Below are 18,306 nucleotides of genomic sequence, written 5' to 3'. Positions count from 1 at the left end.
GCCGGAAGTGGTGCTGTGGCTCAAGTGGTAGAGTGCTAGCCTTGAGCTGAAGAGCTGAGGGACAGCATCCAGGCCCAGAGTTCAGGCCCCACGACCAGACCCCCCCGCAAAAAAAAAGACTCTTACCTCCAACTAACTACCTGTGACTCAAGTGATTGAGCACTAGCCTTGAACAAAAAGAAGCTCAGGGACAGTGCCCAGGCCCTGAGTTTAAGCCCCAAGACTGCAACCAACTTAATAATAATAATAATAAACAACTGTAGCAGCAATGATATGAAGTTAACTGAATACTAGTTCTTAAAAAACCTTGGTCCCTGAAGAAATCAAATTTTATTAAGTTGTTGAGTGGACAGTATCAAAAAAGATAAATGGAGTCATATGGCATACAAAAGACTATGCCACAACAATAAGGGAATCACTTCTCTGGACTTTGTTATTTGCCACCTGGAAACCACACTCCCAACTTATATTGCATGACAGTAGTCTATTCATTATATAACCCATTCACCCAGGTGAGCAGCTGTGGGTGCTAAAGATTGCCAGTGCATCCTTTACTGAAAGTCACCCATTTATGTGAAATTGAAATTAAGCCTGCAGAAATTCCCTTGGATCTGAAAGTAGGGTTTCCCCCAGAACAATGGAGAGTGTGGTCTGATTAGTTCAGCGTAGCTATCTCAGCTAAGGACAGCAGCCAATCAGAGTTTAGTAGGAAAGTGATCCCCTAGATAAATATGACCCCCAAGCACATGTTCTCTAAAGAATTCCTCAGACCTGAACTCCTATATAGAAGTGAGGCAGCACACCCCTTGTTGCCACTATGGAGAGAGGCATTCCTCTCCTCTTGGGCATCATCCTCCTGCTTCTGTTTGGAGTTCAAGGTAAGAGCTTTCAGTTATGTTAGGTTAGTCAAGTCAGAGGTATGGCTCACTATGAAATTCTTGAAGTTCAACCAGGTACTATTGACTATTCTACACCTATTAGAAAGTAACATTGGGATCAGAAAAACATCTTGATATTATGATCAGTCATCCATAGGGCATCACTTAGATCTGCCAAGTCAAACACAAGTCTGTCTAGGAACGTGAATGCCTAGTGTTTAATACATATTACAACATTAACCATGAGAAATTACCTCTCAGATCCAAGGGAATTTCTGCATTACTTCTAGATCACATAAATGGGTGATTTCTAAGAAGGGTTGTGAAATCAGCAGCACTGACAGCTGATAATAAGATAAAAGCCTCCTAAATTATGCTTATTATGTTAATTTGTTTCTGGATAATTATGTCTGTGATTAAGCAATCGAGATCTAGATCTAGAAAAGTTGATCCTAATCTGTCTACTAATTGGGTTTGTTACTGCAGACAAATAAAACCTATTTACAATTCCACATATATATAGTGGAAATTTTGTAGTTAATGTGTGGCATAGTAGATGCTAAGTAAATGTGAATGGATATAAGAATTAAAGTATGAAGATCTCTATTTTAAAGACTTTGAGGTAAATGTGGTAGCACACACCTCTAATCAGTCCTAGCTACTTGAGAGGTGGAAGTAGGAGGATCATGGTTTGAGGCTAGCTTGCATGAGCATTTGTGAGATTCTATCAGAAAAACATTCTAAAAGCAAAAGGATCAGGGGCATAGCTTAATGCCCATGGAACTCAATCCCCAGACACACACACACACACACACACACACACACACACACACACACACACCACAAGTTTAAAGCACTATTGAAAACCAAGGAAATGGGAAGGACAAAGGTAGGTGAGAATGTGAGTGGTAAATGTTATAAGTAGGACTTTAGATCCGAACCTATGTCAATTTAGGTAATAAGTGGATTTGGAAGTCACGTAACACACCTGAAATATATGTCTAACCTGTAATAGGCATTTATTAATATTGTGTAAGTTTTCCAGCCAAGGTTATAAAGTAAGATAATTAAGAGCAATACCTCTAGATTGAGAGATCTGAACTGAGAACTTAGTCCCTCCTCCAAATCCATATGACTTTGTTCTCATCCTTGACCTCTCCAAACCTAAGTCTTCTTTTTCTTATTAATTTAATTATTTTATTATTGTTCTTAAGGTGATGTACAGAGGTGTTATAGTTATGCTATAGTTAAGTCGGGTACAGAGTACATTTCTTTTTGGACAATGTCACCCCTCAGTCTTTTTCTCTATAACATTTTGTGGTGAGGATGTACAAACAACACAGTAAAATGACTGCAGGAATCATGATTACATCAAAGGTAGAATCCTGATGAATCACATCAATTGAGACATTAGTCTAAATGTACATTGTGATCTTTCTCTTTCTCTAAGGAACCCCAGTAATTAGGAATCAACACTGTACCTGCATCAACACTAAGCAAGAGAGGATCAACCCCAAATCCGTAAAAGACCTCAAAAAATTTGCCGCAAGTCCTTTCTGTGAGCAAACTGAAATCATGTAAGTAAAAACTCATCTGACACACGTGTGCCACATGAGCTGCAACACTGACTTTACTGTGGATGTCACACTGTCTGCCTGCCCCTGTGACGATTCAGATGGTTTGTCCCTCTGTAAATGCCAGCGGCAACTTTCTTTCTTCACATAAAAGATCAATTTCTCATAGAGATTAGGAACCAGAGGTGATATACTACTTAAGTAATATATGTTCATTATACAGCATGTTTTGTTTTTTCAAAACAAAAAAAATTGCATTTCTTTAAGGCTAATAAGAATTTCTACCTAGGAAAGCCAGGTTCAAGCTTGAAAATGGGCTCCTAGAAAATGCTGAACGCATGTAACTAAAAAGATGAAAATAAAAACCATTTACAATCCTGCCACCCAGTGATAAATACTATTAACCCCTTGGGTATTTGGTCTTCCAAAATTCTCTTGTTTGCTTTACGTATATATATGCAAACACACATATATAATAAATATACCAATAAAACCAATATAATCATATGTTACATATAGTACTTTCCACCTAGTCCGCTGACTCATGTTCCTGGGTTTGTTATACTTGATCAACTATAGTATATAAAATATAAGGTGGGCCAGGCACCAGTGGCTCATGCCTGTAATCCTAGCTACTCAGAAGGCTAAGATTTGAAGATCGAGGTTCAAAGCAAGACCCGGCAAGAATGTCTGTGAATCTTATCTCCAATTAATCACCAGAAAACCAGAAGTGCTGCTGTGGTTCAAGTGGTAGAATGCTAGCCTTGAGCTAAAGAACTGAGGGATAGTGCCCAGGCCCAGAGTTCAAGCCCCACAACTGACAAAAACAAAAAAATAAAATATAAGGTGGAAACTTCTAGAAATAAACCTTTTAAATAATTTATTATAGTATATTATTATAGTTGTTTTAATGTATTGTTTATTGTTTTTAATCCTTACAGTGCCTAGTTTATAAATTAAACTTTATCATAAGAATATACATGCATAGATATATAAGAAAAAGAGTATACATAAGGTTCAGTACTATCAAATATTTCAGGCATCTAAAGAATGTCTTGAGGGTTGGGAATGTGGTGTAGTGGTAGAGTGCTTGCCTGGCATGCATGAAGCTCTGGGTTCCATTCCTCAGTACCACATAAATGGAAAAAGCTGGAAATGGTGGTGTGGCTCAAGTGGTAGAGTGCTAGCTTTGAGCACAGAGAGGCTCAGGGACAGCATCCAGGCCCTGAGTTCAATGCCCGGCACCAAAAAAAAAAGAAAGAAAGAAAGAGAAAGAGAGAGAGAGAAAGAAAGAAAAAGGAAAGAAAGAAAGTCTTGAAACCTAAGCCCCTACAGATAAGGAGAGACTGCTGTATAGTTTTATATAGCTCTGTGTGTGTGTGTGTGTGTGTGTGTGTGTGTGTGTGTGTGTGTGTGTGTGTGTGTGCAGGTCCTGAGTTTAAGCCCAGGACCTGGGCGTTGTCTCTAATTCTAGCAGTCTACTGCTAGAACCACAGCTCAAGCTTAATCTCCAATCAACCACTGGATTTTTGGTGCTTAATTGGAGATAAAAATCTTCAGGGACTGGAAAGGTGGCCCAATGGTAGATTGAATGGTAGAGTGCTTGCCTTGCATGCATGAGGCCTGGGTTCAATTCCTCAGCACCACATAAGCAGAAAAAGCCACAAGTGGCGCTGTGGCTCCAGTGGTAGAGTGCTAATCTTGAGCTGAAGAGCGGAGGGACAGCGCCCAGGCCCAGAGTTCAGGCCCCACGACTGACGAAAAAAAAAAAATCTTAAGGACTTTCCTGCCTGAGCTGGCTTTGAGCCATGATACACAGTTCTCAGCCTCCTGAGTAGTTAAGATTATAGGCATAAACCACCATTGCTTGGCTTATACTGTACAGTTTTATACTAGTTTTTAAATTAGAACAATTATTATGAATTTTCTCACATCAAAAATATTTAATAATGTCATTTTTTTCTAATGATGTCTTTTCCCCCTTGGTGCTGAGGGTTGAACTCAGGACTTGCACATGTTTGGCATATTTCATACCACTGAACAACAAATCCCCCCACTAAAAATTATTCCAATAGCCAAATTATATTGCATCATATGGGTATCCCATAATTTATATATCTAATGTCTTTCAGAAATGTTGATTATTTCCAGTTTTTTGCTACCTTTCAAAGTCTTATTTTAACAATATTGTGTTTCCTGTTATCTTTTAGACATTAGAATTGCTATAGTTAAGGGACACATATGTTCTAATTGCTTTGATGTCTAAATCAAGGATGATACATGAGATAGATAGCTACTTCTCAGACTATACAGAAAAATTAATGAATAAAATCTGAGATTATTTATGGAAAGACAGATATGACTTTTAAAACATAGCTTGGACTGGGAATGTGGCTTAGTGTTAGAGTGCTTGCCTAGCATAAATGAAGCCCTGGGTTCAATTCCTCAGTACCACATAAACAGAAAAAGCTGGGAGTGGTGCTATGTCTCATGTGGTAGAGTGCTAGCCTTGAGCAAAAAGAAGCTCAGGGACAGTTCCCAGGCCCTGGGTTCAAGTCCCAAGACTGGGGGAAAAAAAGTATAGCTTGTCTTTGGAAAACATCTTTTAGGTCATTTCATTAGAAAAATCAGCAAGTTCCATTCTTACTTTCATTGTTTCTGCAAAAAACTTATGAACTCATTAAAGCAATCTCATTGTTATTTCTTTGCAGTGCTACACTAGAGAATGGGGTCCAAACATGTCTAGATCCAGAGTCTATACATGTGAAGAGACTGCTGAAAAACTGGGAGAAACAGGTTTGTCAGCAGGAGAAACAACAGTTTTCTTTACAAATTAATTTTGGAAGACAATCTATAGTTCCACATTTTTTATCATTTCATCCATTTAATTGCATTGAATTGAATAGTAAGACGCTGAAGATAAAAAGGTAATAAGAAGCCAGGAGCCAGTGGCTCAGGCCTGTAATCCTAGCTACTCAGGAGGCCTGTAATCCTAGCTACTAAGAATCATAGTTCAAAGTCATCCTGGGCAGAAAGGTCTGTGTGACTCTTAACTCCAGTTAACCACACACACACACACACACACACACAGAGCTGGAAGTGGAGCTGTAGTTCAAGTGGTAGGTAGATTGCTAGCTTTCAGTAGAAAAGCCAAGTGATAGCACCTAGGGACAGAGTTCAAGCCCAAGGACTGGCAAAAAAAAAAAAGAGAGAAAAGAAAATTGAGGTAATAAGATAGAATCCTTTCCTATTGTAGCAGAAATTTTCAATGTATTATGTAAATGTGAAACACTGGGAGAAATTTAAGATTATAGCCAAGCACTAGAGACTCACATCTTACTCAGGAGTCTGAGATCTGCTTGTGGTTCAAAGCTAGCCCAGATACAAATCCAACAGTCTCCAGTTAAACAGGAAAAATGTCAGAAGTGGTACTGTGGCTCAAAGCAGTGAAATGCCAGCTGAGTAAAAAAATCCAATCAAGAGTACTAGGCTCAGCCAGGTGCCGGTGGTTCACGCCTGTAATCCTAGCTACTCAGGAGACTGAGATCTGAGGATCAAGCCAGCCCGGGCAGGAAAGTCCGTGAGACTCTTATCTCCAATGAACCACTAGAAAACTGGAAGTGGCGCTGTAGGTCAGGTGGTAAAGCACTCTCCTTGAGCTGAAGAGCTGAGGGACAGCGCTCAGGCCCAGAGTTCAAGCACCACGACTGACATAAAAAAAAAAAAAAAGAGTACTAGGCTCTCAGTTCAAGCCCCAATACTGGCCCAAAAAGAGGGAGGGAAATAAAGATTATAGAGGAAGGAGTAACAGAGGGAAAAGAGATTTTTGTTGTTGTTGTTTCATTTTGTTTGGTCATGGGGTTTGAATTCAGGGTCTGGGCACTATCCCTGAGGTTTTTTTTTTTTCGCTCAAGGCTCCTGCTTTACCACTTTAAGCTACAGCCCCACTGTGGTTTTCTCATGGTTAATTGAAGATAAGAGTTTCACAAATTTCCCTGTCTAGCCTGGCTTTGAACCTTAATCCTCAGGTCTTAGCCTGCTGAGTAGCTAGGCTTACAAGTGTGAGCCACCTGCACCCAGACAAGAGAAGTATTAGGGACTTCTTGTATCTTGATTTGGATATTGAATGATAAAGCGTTTACCAGGAAGGTGAGGATAGCATAAAGAAAAGTATGAGGGCCCTGCTGTGTCGCAGTACCTTAAATAAACTAGCTGGAGATTTTACGAGTAAAGAAATGCGGGGGGGGGGGGGCATACCAAAACAAAGTAGAAATAATCCTGTATGACATGTTAAGAGTTGGGCTTAAGGAATGCCATAGAATATGTGCTTGAGTTCTGGAGTCTGACAGACTATCTTTGCCGCATACTACATGCATACATGCATGCATGCATACATGCAGACATGTGCTTGAATTCTAAGGTTCTGGAGTCTGCCAGACTGTCATCACCACACACTAAAGCTGTCCAACTTTGGTCAAATCCCCCTATCCTAGTCTCAGCCTCATGTGTATAAAGTGAGTGACAATAGCACCGATCTCACAGGGCTGGCATTGAGGCAGAGGAGTGATAGACAAAACTGGGGTAAGGTCACTAGTAAGCCAAAAGAATAGGCAAAAGAAGAAGAGCCACTGGGGAAGTGCAGCTCAAGTGGTAGAGCATCAGCCTTGAGCAACAAAGCAAAGCAAGAACAAGAGTCCACACTACCCAACATACCCCTACACACAGAGAAGCTGGAAAGCTGTTGCCATGCCCCCTCAAATGAGCAAATTAAGGAATCAACAGGAGCCCTCTGAGCAAAGAGCAACCTTAAGCCAATTTTTTGTTTGATTTTTATCTGTCGTGGGGCTTGAACTCCAGGCCTGGGCACTGTCCCTCAGCTCTTCAGCTCAAGACTAGCGTTCAACCACTTAAGCCATAAATCCACTTCTGGTTTCTGGTGGTTAATTGGAGATAAGAGTTTCATGGACATCCCTGATCAGGCTGGCTTTGAATCACCATCCTCAGATCTCAGCCTCTTGAGTTGCTGGGATTATGGGTGTGAGTCTCCTGTGCCCAGCTTTAAGCCAGTTTTAAGACAAAAAAGAAAAAGAAAAAAATCCTACACAGTCAGGAATGTAATGAAAGAAAAATGATGAGCCTTTAAAATTGCTCTTTCCTTCTACCTCTCATTGTAGATCAGCCAAAAAAAAAGCAGAAGAAAGGGAAGAAACAGCAAAAATTCAAGAAAGTTCAAAGGATTAAAAAATCCCAACACCGTTATCAAAGGAAGACTATATAAGGGACTCCGTTACCAACAAGTACTTTGTGTTTGCATGTTTTTAATTGTACTGAAATAATTCCAACAAGAGATTACTATAGCTGTAATATATAAGCTTGTTAATTTCACTCATTATTCATTATTATGAAATTGTAACTAAAGCTAGCAAGTTAATGTTAAAATCCAAATGTTAAGAATTGTTGCTGGGGGCTGGGAAGGTAGCTTAGTGGTAGAGTGCTTGTCTAGCATGCATGAAGCCCTGGGTTCAATTCCTCAGTACCACATAAACAGAAAAAGCCAGAAGTGGTGCTGTAGCTCAAGTGGTAGAGTGCTAGACTTGAGCAAAAGAAGCTCAGGGACAGTGCCCAGGCCCTGAGTTCAAGCCCTGGGGCTGGCAAAAAAAAAAAATGTTGCTGGGCACTGGTAGCTCACACCTGTAATCTTGGCTACTCAGGAGGCTGAGATCTGAGGATTAAAGTTTGAAGTCAGCCTAGGCAGAAAAATCCATGAGAGTCTTATCTCCAACTAACAAAAAAAAAGTAAGTTCAAGGGGTAGAACTTCAGCCTTGAGTGAAAAAGCCAAGTGAAAGCTGGTCTTGAGTTCAAGCCCCAGAATCAACATGGGTGTGTATGTGCTTGCGTGCGCGCGCACACACACACACACACACACACACACACACACACACTGTTAGAGGCAATAGTTGTCTTTGCTTATCTACACCCCTGGCCAGCTAAATTTCCCATGCTTAAAACCACGATCCTGGTCACATCCACATCTGGACAAATGTTTTCACAAACACATCCCCCGCACAGCAGCTGCCTGTGCTTCTGGGGCCACAAACTGCAGCCTCCAGGGAGTATTCTGAGGTCACTGTCAGTCCCCATATCTGCTGCATGCAAGTGAGTCAGGCGGTTTGGAATTGAGCTGGACTTCGCCAAACTGCTGTGGCTACCGGCATCTGCATTTGAATCCACCTACAAGCTTTGCCTGTAAAGTGTCTGAGGGATCTGTGCTGGCTGTTGCTGGGGATCTCCCACAGATCAGCAACACTTGGCTTTCAGAACGTTCTCCATGGCTTTTGAGGTCATGAGACTTCATCTTCCAATTGATTCAGTCTTACAGGTTCAAATCAAGTCCTGTCTCTTAAATAAACCTTTCTAGAGGGCTGGAGGTATGGCTCAGTGGTAGAATACTTCCTTACTGTGCACAAGGCCCTGGGTTTGGTCTTTACCACTGCAATGGGTAAGTTAATTTTCTAAAGCCTTTCCCGGGTGCTCCAATTATCTTAAAACTCCTATTTCAAAGTGAGGCCCTATCTCCAAAAAACAAACAAACAAAACAAAAACACCTTTTCATTTGTGTTTAATCTCACACGAGTGAGCACTTAATTATTCATTTCATCTAATTATATTTTGTATCTATATTTCCTCTTCCAAACCAGCTTGTCAAGTCCTTGAGGCATGAGACACTGTTTCCCTGAATGCCAAATATATCGTAGAGCTCGGTTTAGTGCCCGTGGGAAGATAGTTAGACTGCAGACATAGGCTATTTCTTGGATACTCCACATTGTCAAACACCCAATTACCTCCTTTTACTCATTATTTTTTTTTTGGGGGGGGGTCCGGTCGTGGGGCCTGAACTCTGGGCCTGGGTGCTGTCCCTCAGCTCTTCAGCTCAAGGCTAGCGCTCTACCACTGAGCCACCTTCCCAGCCCCTTACTCATTATTTTTTAGCATTATCACTGAAGAGACAGCAGTGACAAGATACCCTTGTCTCATTAGGACCAGAAGTTAACTTGGCTTTCACAACAAACATCCATCTACATGTTTCAAAAACTTGCTGATGTTATACACTGTTCATAAAAGAGACAGGACATTTAGAATTGCTCAATCTTACAATGAAAAGAAGTTTCACTGAACAGCCAGCATCCAACCTTTTTTAATTCCTTCAGTCCCTTTCCTGACAAACTCCAGCTTTCTATAATCTAACAAGATAGCCACCAAAATCCTTTTGAAAACTCATTTAAGGCAAAGGTGAATTATATGTGAGTATATATCAGTTGAGAATTTGTAACATATTACAATTATCAATAACTATATCAAATCTCATAAAGAAGGGGAATGAAGGCTGGGTGTCTCAGGAGGATAATTCTTACTTAGCAAGTGCAAACTTGAATTCAAGACTCCAGTACCATCAAAGAATGAGAGGACAAGGAGAGAGACAAGGAGAAGGAGGGGGAAGGGAGAGGAGGAGAGAGAGGGGAGAAGAGAGAGAGGGAGGGAGGGAGGAAGAGAGAAAGAAGAGAAAAGAAATGGGGGCAAAGATACCAAAGGTAGAGGGAACAGAAATTAGCACACAGTTGGTGCTAGGTTAGCTTCTACAGAGCTTGGAGACTCCTTGGAGAAGAGGTTTAGCAAACGGCATAATTAAATCTGTGGTCACTCATTTCCTGAACACTGTCACTCCTCTCACTGGAGACCATTTTGAGTACTGGCCAGTGACAATTCCACCCAGATACCTTCAGCTAAGCATGATACTCTTTAGTTCATTTGAAAAAAAAAAAGTCAAGCTGGGTAGGGGTGGCTCTTTCCTGTAATCCTCGCTATTCAGGAAGCTGAAATCTGAGAGTTGAGCTTTGAAGGCAGCCCACACAGGTTATCTCCAATTAACTACCAAAAAGCAGGAGATGAGCACTACCTTCAGTGGCAGAGCACCTACATTGGGCAAAAGGAAGCTAAGTAATAGTGCAAGGACTTGAGTTCAAGCCTCACTACTTACATACCTGTGAAGACTCAGGGTCTATGTTGAAGGGGCAGAATGATGCAGGCTCCAGCCTCAGGATTATCTGAGGACTGTGTTTGGGATTAGGAAAGCTCTTGGCATGTCGGGCTAGAGAGGGAAAATGTTCTCTCTCCCTATCTCAAAACATATGTCACAGACTCCTGGGAGCTGAGGAAGTAGCTCTTCTGCTTGCTTGAGCATAGATGAACAGTTGGTCAAGCATTTTCCTGAGATTGGAGAAGTGGTTTGAGCTTGCTCTAAAATAGTTAAGATAATAATATACCAAGACATTGTCTCATAGGTCAAGTAAAAATGTATCTGTTGAAATTTTTTGTGTGAATGTTTTCTGACCAAATCTTGGCAAAGATCATGCTTGCTTGTCTTTAAATACCCACTAGCAATAAAGCACAGCATGCAGTGGCAATTGCTGTTTGTACGCTGCATCCCCTGTGTCCTGGTGATTTTGTGACCCTTACCCAGGGACCCCAACGCACTTGATGTTGACACATACCAAAAGAAAAAAATCTAAAAATATTCCACAGTTTGGGGCTGGGAAGGTGACTCAATGGTAGTGTCTGCCTTGCATGCATAAGGCCCTGGGTTTGATTCCTCAGCACACACAAGCAGAAAAAGCTGGAAGTGGTGCTGTGGCTCAAGTGGTAGAGAACTAGCCTTGAGCTGAAGAGCTGAGGGACAGCGCCCAGGCCCAGAGTTCAGGCCCCACGACCAGACCCCCCCCCAAAAAAAATTCCATAATTTGTCTGTGACCCAGTTCCTTGCATCTCATAGGTAAATGGACACTGTGTTAATAATAACCAAAGATGGCATATTTTCACAAGTATCTATTATATATGTTATATATTATATAGCATATGTTATATATTATGCTATACATTATATATTATACATATGATATTTATATATAATCACTTTAGATACATATATACTCACTGAGAAAGTATAATTCAAAGCACTATTGACACTTATACTTTGTACTTTGAAACTTCTGATGATATCAATAGACTATTGATTGAAAGCAAATCATTTTTTAAAGGACTCAGGAGCTGTTGTATGCCCTTCAATTATTATGTACTTGATAGTAATGCTTCCCCCACGGTATAACCCCTGCTTTCACTGTATTGGATGTTGGTATAATTTGTGGAGGGGAAGGGAAAAAACAAATCGTTTAAATAGGGATACAGGTGGACCCATTGCAACAATGAGATGTACAAGTCGAAAAACGAACTTTACAACTTCGGCTAGGAGTAGGGGGGTAGGGGAGGGTGGGAGATGGGAAAGGATGGGAAGGGGAAACAAAGGAGGAGACAACAATGTTTGATAAGAAATGTACTCATTAGGGCTGGGAAGATGGCTCAGTGGTAGAGTGCTTGCCTTGCATGCCTGAGGCCCTGGGTTCGATTCCTCAGCACCACATAAGCAAAATGAAAAAAGCAGGAAGTGGCGCTGTGGCTCAAGTGGTAGAGCGCTAGCCTTGAGCTGAAGGGCTGAGGGACAGCGCCCAGGCCCAGAGTTCAGGCCCCACAACCGGAACCCCCCCCCAAAAAAAGAAAAGAAATGTACTCATTATCTTGCCCATGTAATTGTAACCCCTCTATACGGTATTTTCACAATAAAAAAAATAGTAATACTATTCACTTACATTTTAGTTCTCATCTCTTGAGCTATAACTCTGAGATAAAGACAGGAACGTCCTTTAAGTGAGTTATTGGGGACAGAAAAAATTTTCAATAAAAAATAAGGAAGCCAAGCATCAGTAGCTCATGCCTGTAATCCTAGCTACTCAGGAGGCTGAGATCTGAGGATCATGTTCAAAGCCAGCTTGGGCAGGAAAGTCCATAAGACTCTTATCTCCAATAAACCACCAGAAAACCGGAAGTGGCACTGTGGCTCAAGTGGTAAGAGCACTAGCCTTGAGCTGAAGAGCTGAGGGACAGTGCCTAGGCCCAGAGTTCAAGCCCCATGACTGACTAAATAAATAAGGAAGCACTGCCTTATGACAAACATTGATTTATAGGTGTTTATATGGAAACTGGGGGTGGTGGCACACACCTGTAATCTGACACTTAGGACATTTAGGCTAGAGGATCATGAGTTTGAGGCCATCATAAGCTATATAATAAGTCCCTGACTCAAAACAAAGGAAAAATAATTTGCAGTGTTTTTATCTCAAAGGCAAAAGCTTAAAATTCTCCTTCAGTCTTCTGAGTGCTGGAATTATAGGCACACACCACCATACACGGCTTTGTTACACACTTTAACTTAGCCATCAACTGCCAGCTTCATTCGCTGCACTTTTCAGATGGTCATGTGTCACATACTTATTTTCTTCTTCTTTTTTAATTTTTTTTTTTTTTTTTTGGGTCCGGTTGTGGGGCCTGAACTCTGGGCCTGGGCGCTGTCCCTCAGCTCTTCAGCTCAAGGCTAGCGCTCTACAACTTGAGCCACAGCGCCACTTCCGGCTTTTTTCTTTTTGCTTATGTGGTGCTGAGGAATCAAACCCAGGGCCTCGAGCATGCAAGGCAAGCGCTCTACCACTGAGCCACCTTCCCAGCCCTTCTTTTTTAATTTTTATTGTGCCAGTCCTGGGGCTTGAACTCAGGACCTGGGCAATGTCCCTGAGATTCTTTTGCTCAAGGCAGGCACTATACCACTTGAGCCACAGTGCCACTTCTGGCTTTTTCCGCTTATGTGATACTGAGGAATTGAACCAGGGCTGTATGCATGCTAGGCAAGCACTCTACCACTAAGCCACATTCCCAACACGCTTATCTTCCAAGGAGAAATTTAGCCTTCCATCCTTGGGTGGAAGACACATACCATTACTTACTCAGTATCAATTTTTTGCATATTGTCCACTAAATATTCAGTTAGCTAGATTTGGGGATTTTAAAATTGAGTGCTCACTTTAACTTTATATTGCAAGGAAGAGTGCTTTTCCTTCATCAAATAAACAGGCACATAGCTTTAAAAAAAATCCTACAAAGGCCAGGTGCTGGTGGCAAATGCTTATAATTCCAACTATTTAGGAGGCTGAAATCTGAGGATCTCCAATCAAAGTCAGCCTGGGCAAGAGAGTTTATGAGACTCTTATCTCCAATTAACCATCAGAAAACTGTAAATGGAGCTGTGGCTCAAATGGTAGAGCAGTAGCCTTGAGCATAAAAGCTCAGGATGGAGCCCAAGCCCTGAGTTCAAGCCCCAATACCTGCACACAAACACATAAAAATCCTGCAAAGAAATTATATGGAAAATAATATTAAGAATACTAAAATAAGCAAATAGAAGAATAAAGTATGTATTGTTGTACCTAGATGGGCACATAATTTTTAGTCTGTTAGCCTTAACTCTTTTCGTTATATTTTCTCAAAGCAGATACATTTCCTTTTCCCATAATCAGTTTTATTGAATGTCATTATGATATGAAAGTATGTTTTTAAAAAAATTCTTTTTTGTCAGTCGCGGGGCTTTAACTCTGAGCCTAGGCGCTGTCCTTCAGCTTAAGGCTAGTGCTCTATCACTTGAGCCAAAATGCCAATTCTGGTTTTCTGAGTGGTTTATTGTAGATAAGAATCTCACTCAACTTTCCATTTCTCCCAAACAAAGCTGTTTTTCAATTAATTGACTAAGAGGTTACCACCATTATAACAGAAACTTACAATTTACATTGCCTTGTCAACTGTTCCAGTATATAAACTTTCTTCCCCTATGAATTTCTAAATTTCCTTGAATAAGGAAATAAAAATGTCCCTGGTAGCTGATATTGGAGATAAAGAATAGCTTAAAAAAAACTAAAGAGAGAGGATTGTGGTTCAAGGCCAGTGTAGGCAAAAGCTAGCCAAAGTCTATGTCAAAAATAAATAAATAAAAGCATAGGAACTCATCTCCATTAAGCCTGTGGTTTGTAAACCTAAAGAAAGAGATAGATGGGCTTGTGAGGGGAAAAAATTACAATAAATATGGGGGAAAGGAGGAAAGATAATAATATGAAGTTCACTTTGGAAAGGACAAAAGTTTGTCTAAGTTTCTCATATGCATGTGCCTTTTTTTTTGTTTTGCTTTGTTTTGTTTTGTTTTTGTCAAGCTGCTGTTTTCTTACTTAAAAGAAAGACAGGAGCATCACCTAGTGGGCAATTAAGCAATCTTAAAAAGCAATATATTCTAAACAGCAAGAGGCTTTTCTGAATGCTGTATCTTACCGGTTTCTAATGAGAAACAACACTAGAATTCATTTTAGTCACTTTTTGGTTTTGAGGTAAATTTAGTGTGTACCAGAAGTATTTTAATATTTTGCTTTACTCACATATTTGAAGAACTGAACTAGACTTTAGAGATTATACATTCATCTACCCATTCTACAAATATTAACAAGATTAACCATGTACCATATATTTCTCCAAGTGTTGAAGATAGAATGATGAACAAAATAGAAAGTTTTTATTTGTTTTCAGAGCTGGGCTTTGAATCCAAGTCTTCACAAAGGCTAGGCAACTGTTCTATCACTGAGCTATATCTTCAACCAAGGAAGTCTTCATTCACCTCTACAAATCACCTCCATGAGATAAAGAAGAGACTTGTGGGCCAGTGTTATAGGTAAAATAATGAGAAGTGGTATAGTAATGTGCAGGTAATTGATGGTCTAGATAAAAAAAGAGTTTCAGGAGCTGGGGATGAACCTCAGCGGTAGATCACTTGCCTAGCATGTACAAGGTTCTGAATTTGATACCTAGCATTTTTTAAAAAAGGAAAGAAGAGAAGAGAAGAGGAGATGAGAGGGGAGGAGAGGAGAGAACAGAAGAGAAGAGAAATCATTCTGTGGTGGGATGGTAGATGCAAAAGACTAGCAGAAAATAGGAACCTCCAAATATCCAGTGGATAGAGAGGGGAATGAATGGACTAATTTCTCTATATGTACACGATAGAATATTGCTCAGCAATAAAAGGAATAAACTACTCATGTGTGCCAAATGATAAAAGCCTGACAGATAAAAAGTGTTATGTCAGAACAAGCATACTATATGATTCCATTTGTATACAATTCTAGCAAATGCTCACCTGCATGTGATGGTAGAAAGCAGATGCATGTCTGTTGTCTGTTGAGACTGTACGACACATGAAAATCTCTAGGGATGACAGATATGCTCATTATGCTGTTTGTGATCCTGGATCCATGGATAAATACAAATGTAAAAGCTCATTACATTGTTCACTTTATGAGCAGTTCTTTTACACCAATGATTCATTAATGAGGCAATAAAATAAATAGAAAAATAAATCATCATTAAAATCCAAAGAGTTGGAGAGGTGAATGTGTACCAGGATAGAACTGGAGAGGAGAAAATATCTCCCAGGAAGATGACTTCATTTATCACAGGAAGATGACTATGGTTGACAATAATTCATTGCATATTCTAAACAGCTAATAGAAAGTTTTTTTCCTTTGCTGTTTTGGGGCTCAAGTCCATCTCACAAATAAGCTATGCATAGTGGCTCACCCATATAAGCCTATCTATGTAGGGGTCGTAAGTAGGAGGGCTGCTGTTTAAGGACAGTGTGGATTATATCTGAAAAATATCTAAAGCAAAAATGGCTGAGGCATGGTTCAAATGGGAGAATGATTGCCTAGCAAGTGCAAGCTATAGCACTGCCAATAAACAAGCAAATAAAATGCAGGCTGGAGTCTCATGGAAGAAGAGGTGTTGTCTTTAGATGGACCCAAAGGTGCTTCATCTTATTGTGCTGTATATTAAAAATAGAACTAGAACATTAAATACACAATTGCTTAATATTGTTACTTTGGACAAAGCTGGATGAATAAAGAGCACATTTAGCACCAACGTAAAGATCAGTTGATCATCGTATAGCAGATACAATAAAGTCATATGACTGATATGAGAATTGACTCATTTGACAACCCAGCTATTTTCTAAGGATTGTCCCCAAATTCTCTTTAAATAAATCATACTGTCTGATGGAGACGACTACTTGTTCTAGTTGCTACTTTTTCCTCTGTGCATTCCTTCATCTAAAAGCCTTCATCCTTCAAGACATATCTCAAATACATCCTATTCTTATTTCTGGAAATAAGCAAGAACTTTTTTTCCATTATTCAAATCTACTTTGTGTCTTTGTATCTAGCTAAAAGACTTTTTTTTTGCAGGTCCTGGGGCTTGAAATAAGGGCCTGGGCACTGTTCCTGAGCTTCTGCTGCTGCTTCTTTTTCTTAAGGCTAGTGCTCTACCACTTGAGCCACAGCACCACTTCTGGGTTTTTCTGTGTATGTGGTACTGAGGAATCAAACCCAGGGCTTCATGCATGCTAGGCAAGCATTCTACCTCTAAACCACATTCTCAGCCAAGACATTATCTTTTAAGCTTCCTTGTAGGCTTGGTTATAGAGCCGAGTCTTGACCAAGCGGATAAGTGCAGAAGCATTATGTTCAGAACTTTCATATTCCTACCTGTAGGGCAGGAGCTCAGCAGTAAAGTAGCTGCCTAACCAGGTCTTGAGTTCCAACCTGAGGACTGCAGAAAATGTTGGATAGTCCTCCTACCCTGAGCCTAGTGCCTTGCATATAGCTGACGCTGAATTAAAGCTTGTTGCATGGCCTGACTATGACTCACTGACCACATTTGTGTGACTCAAGATATTCATAATGCATAAACTTATGGTTTATTTCTATGTATTTTGTTTTCAGAATTATTTTTTCCTAATGCAATTTAACCAAAAGATTTTAAGCATGTGTCTGTTGAGTTAAAAAAAGACAATCTGTGCTGGTACAAGGGCTTAAACTCAGGGCCTCCATGCTCTTGTTTGCTCAGCTGATACTCTATCACTTCAGCCATGTAAGTCCAGTCCATGATTATTTTTAAGACTCATTGCTTATAGTTACTTCTTTATAACTTTGCAAGTACTTGATTCAGTAATAAAATTGTTGGTCCCTAAGCTGGGTGCTGGTGGCTCACATCTGTAATCCTAGCTACTCAGCTATTGACATCTGATGATTGCAGTTCAAAGCCAGCCCAGGCAAGAAACTCCATGAGACTTGTATCTCCAATAAAGTACTCGAAAAAGCCAGAAATGGCGCTGTGGCTCAAGTGAGCTATAGAAGTAGCTCAGGGACAGCACCTTGGCCCAGAGTTCAAGCCCCAGGACTGGCAAAAATAAGAAAGTAAATAAATAGTTGTTTCCCAAAGATTGCTAAGTAATGAATCATGGTTTGTAGGATGTTCTTTATTGTTGTGCCAGGTGTGATCTATCATTTGTGATCTCAACAGAAGCTCATGTTCTGTGACACTGCTTAAACAGAACACCACAGCCCAGTTGTTGGTGGAAGAACAATTACTTCTCTATGGTTGGGTTGTCAGCCTACTTTTTTTTTGTTGTTGTTATAATCAAGATGGCCTGGATTTCAATCCAGCTTCCTTACCAGCTATGAACTTGGGCAGTAAACCTTCCTGAGCCTACTTCCTCATGTGCACAAGGAAGATAAAATAGTGCTACTTTAGAGGACTGATGTGAGAATTAAAGGGGTTAATATAAGGTGGGGACTTTGAGTATTGCTGGCACTGGGAGGGTGACAATTTTTGCATCAATAACATCCCATTTCATTTATAATCAAGCCACGTTTACTTTCCTACATCCAGTGATTGTAGAAAATTTGTTCACCTCTTTGAATTGTCTGGATCTGAATTTTAAACTCCGGGTGGGGAGGGGTTTACAAAGGTTTTTTGTTTTCTTAACAATGATTGGATTTTAAGTACAGATTAATTGGCATTCTTTTTTTTTTTTTTTTGT

The 18,306-nt window shown here is 40.2% G+C and overlaps 1 protein-coding gene across 1 annotated transcript; it reads left to right on the top strand.

The window, feature by feature from the left end:
* Positions 1-777: 777 nt before the first annotated feature.
* Positions 778-7,837, top strand: Cxcl9 (chemokine (C-X-C motif) ligand 9). Its single transcript, XM_013020208.1, has 4 exons — positions 778-878; positions 2,329-2,455; positions 5,164-5,248; positions 7,627-7,837. Exons 1-4 carry the CDS (start codon positions 818-820, stop codon positions 7,786-7,788), a joined length of 435 nt encoding a protein of 144 aa, XP_012875662.1. The 5' UTR covers positions 778-817; the 3' UTR covers positions 7,789-7,837.
* The last annotated feature ends 10,469 nt before the right edge of the window (positions 7,838-18,306 follow it).

This window comes from Dipodomys ordii, unplaced genomic scaffold (assembly GCF_000151885.1).
Source record: "Dipodomys ordii isolate 6190 unplaced genomic scaffold, Dord_2.0 Scaffold49, whole genome shotgun sequence".
Classification (NCBI taxonomy): Eukaryota; Metazoa; Chordata; class Mammalia; order Rodentia; family Heteromyidae; genus Dipodomys; species Dipodomys ordii.
Note: the sequence above shows the minus strand (reverse complement) of the source record. Positions and strands in the feature narration are given on the sequence as shown.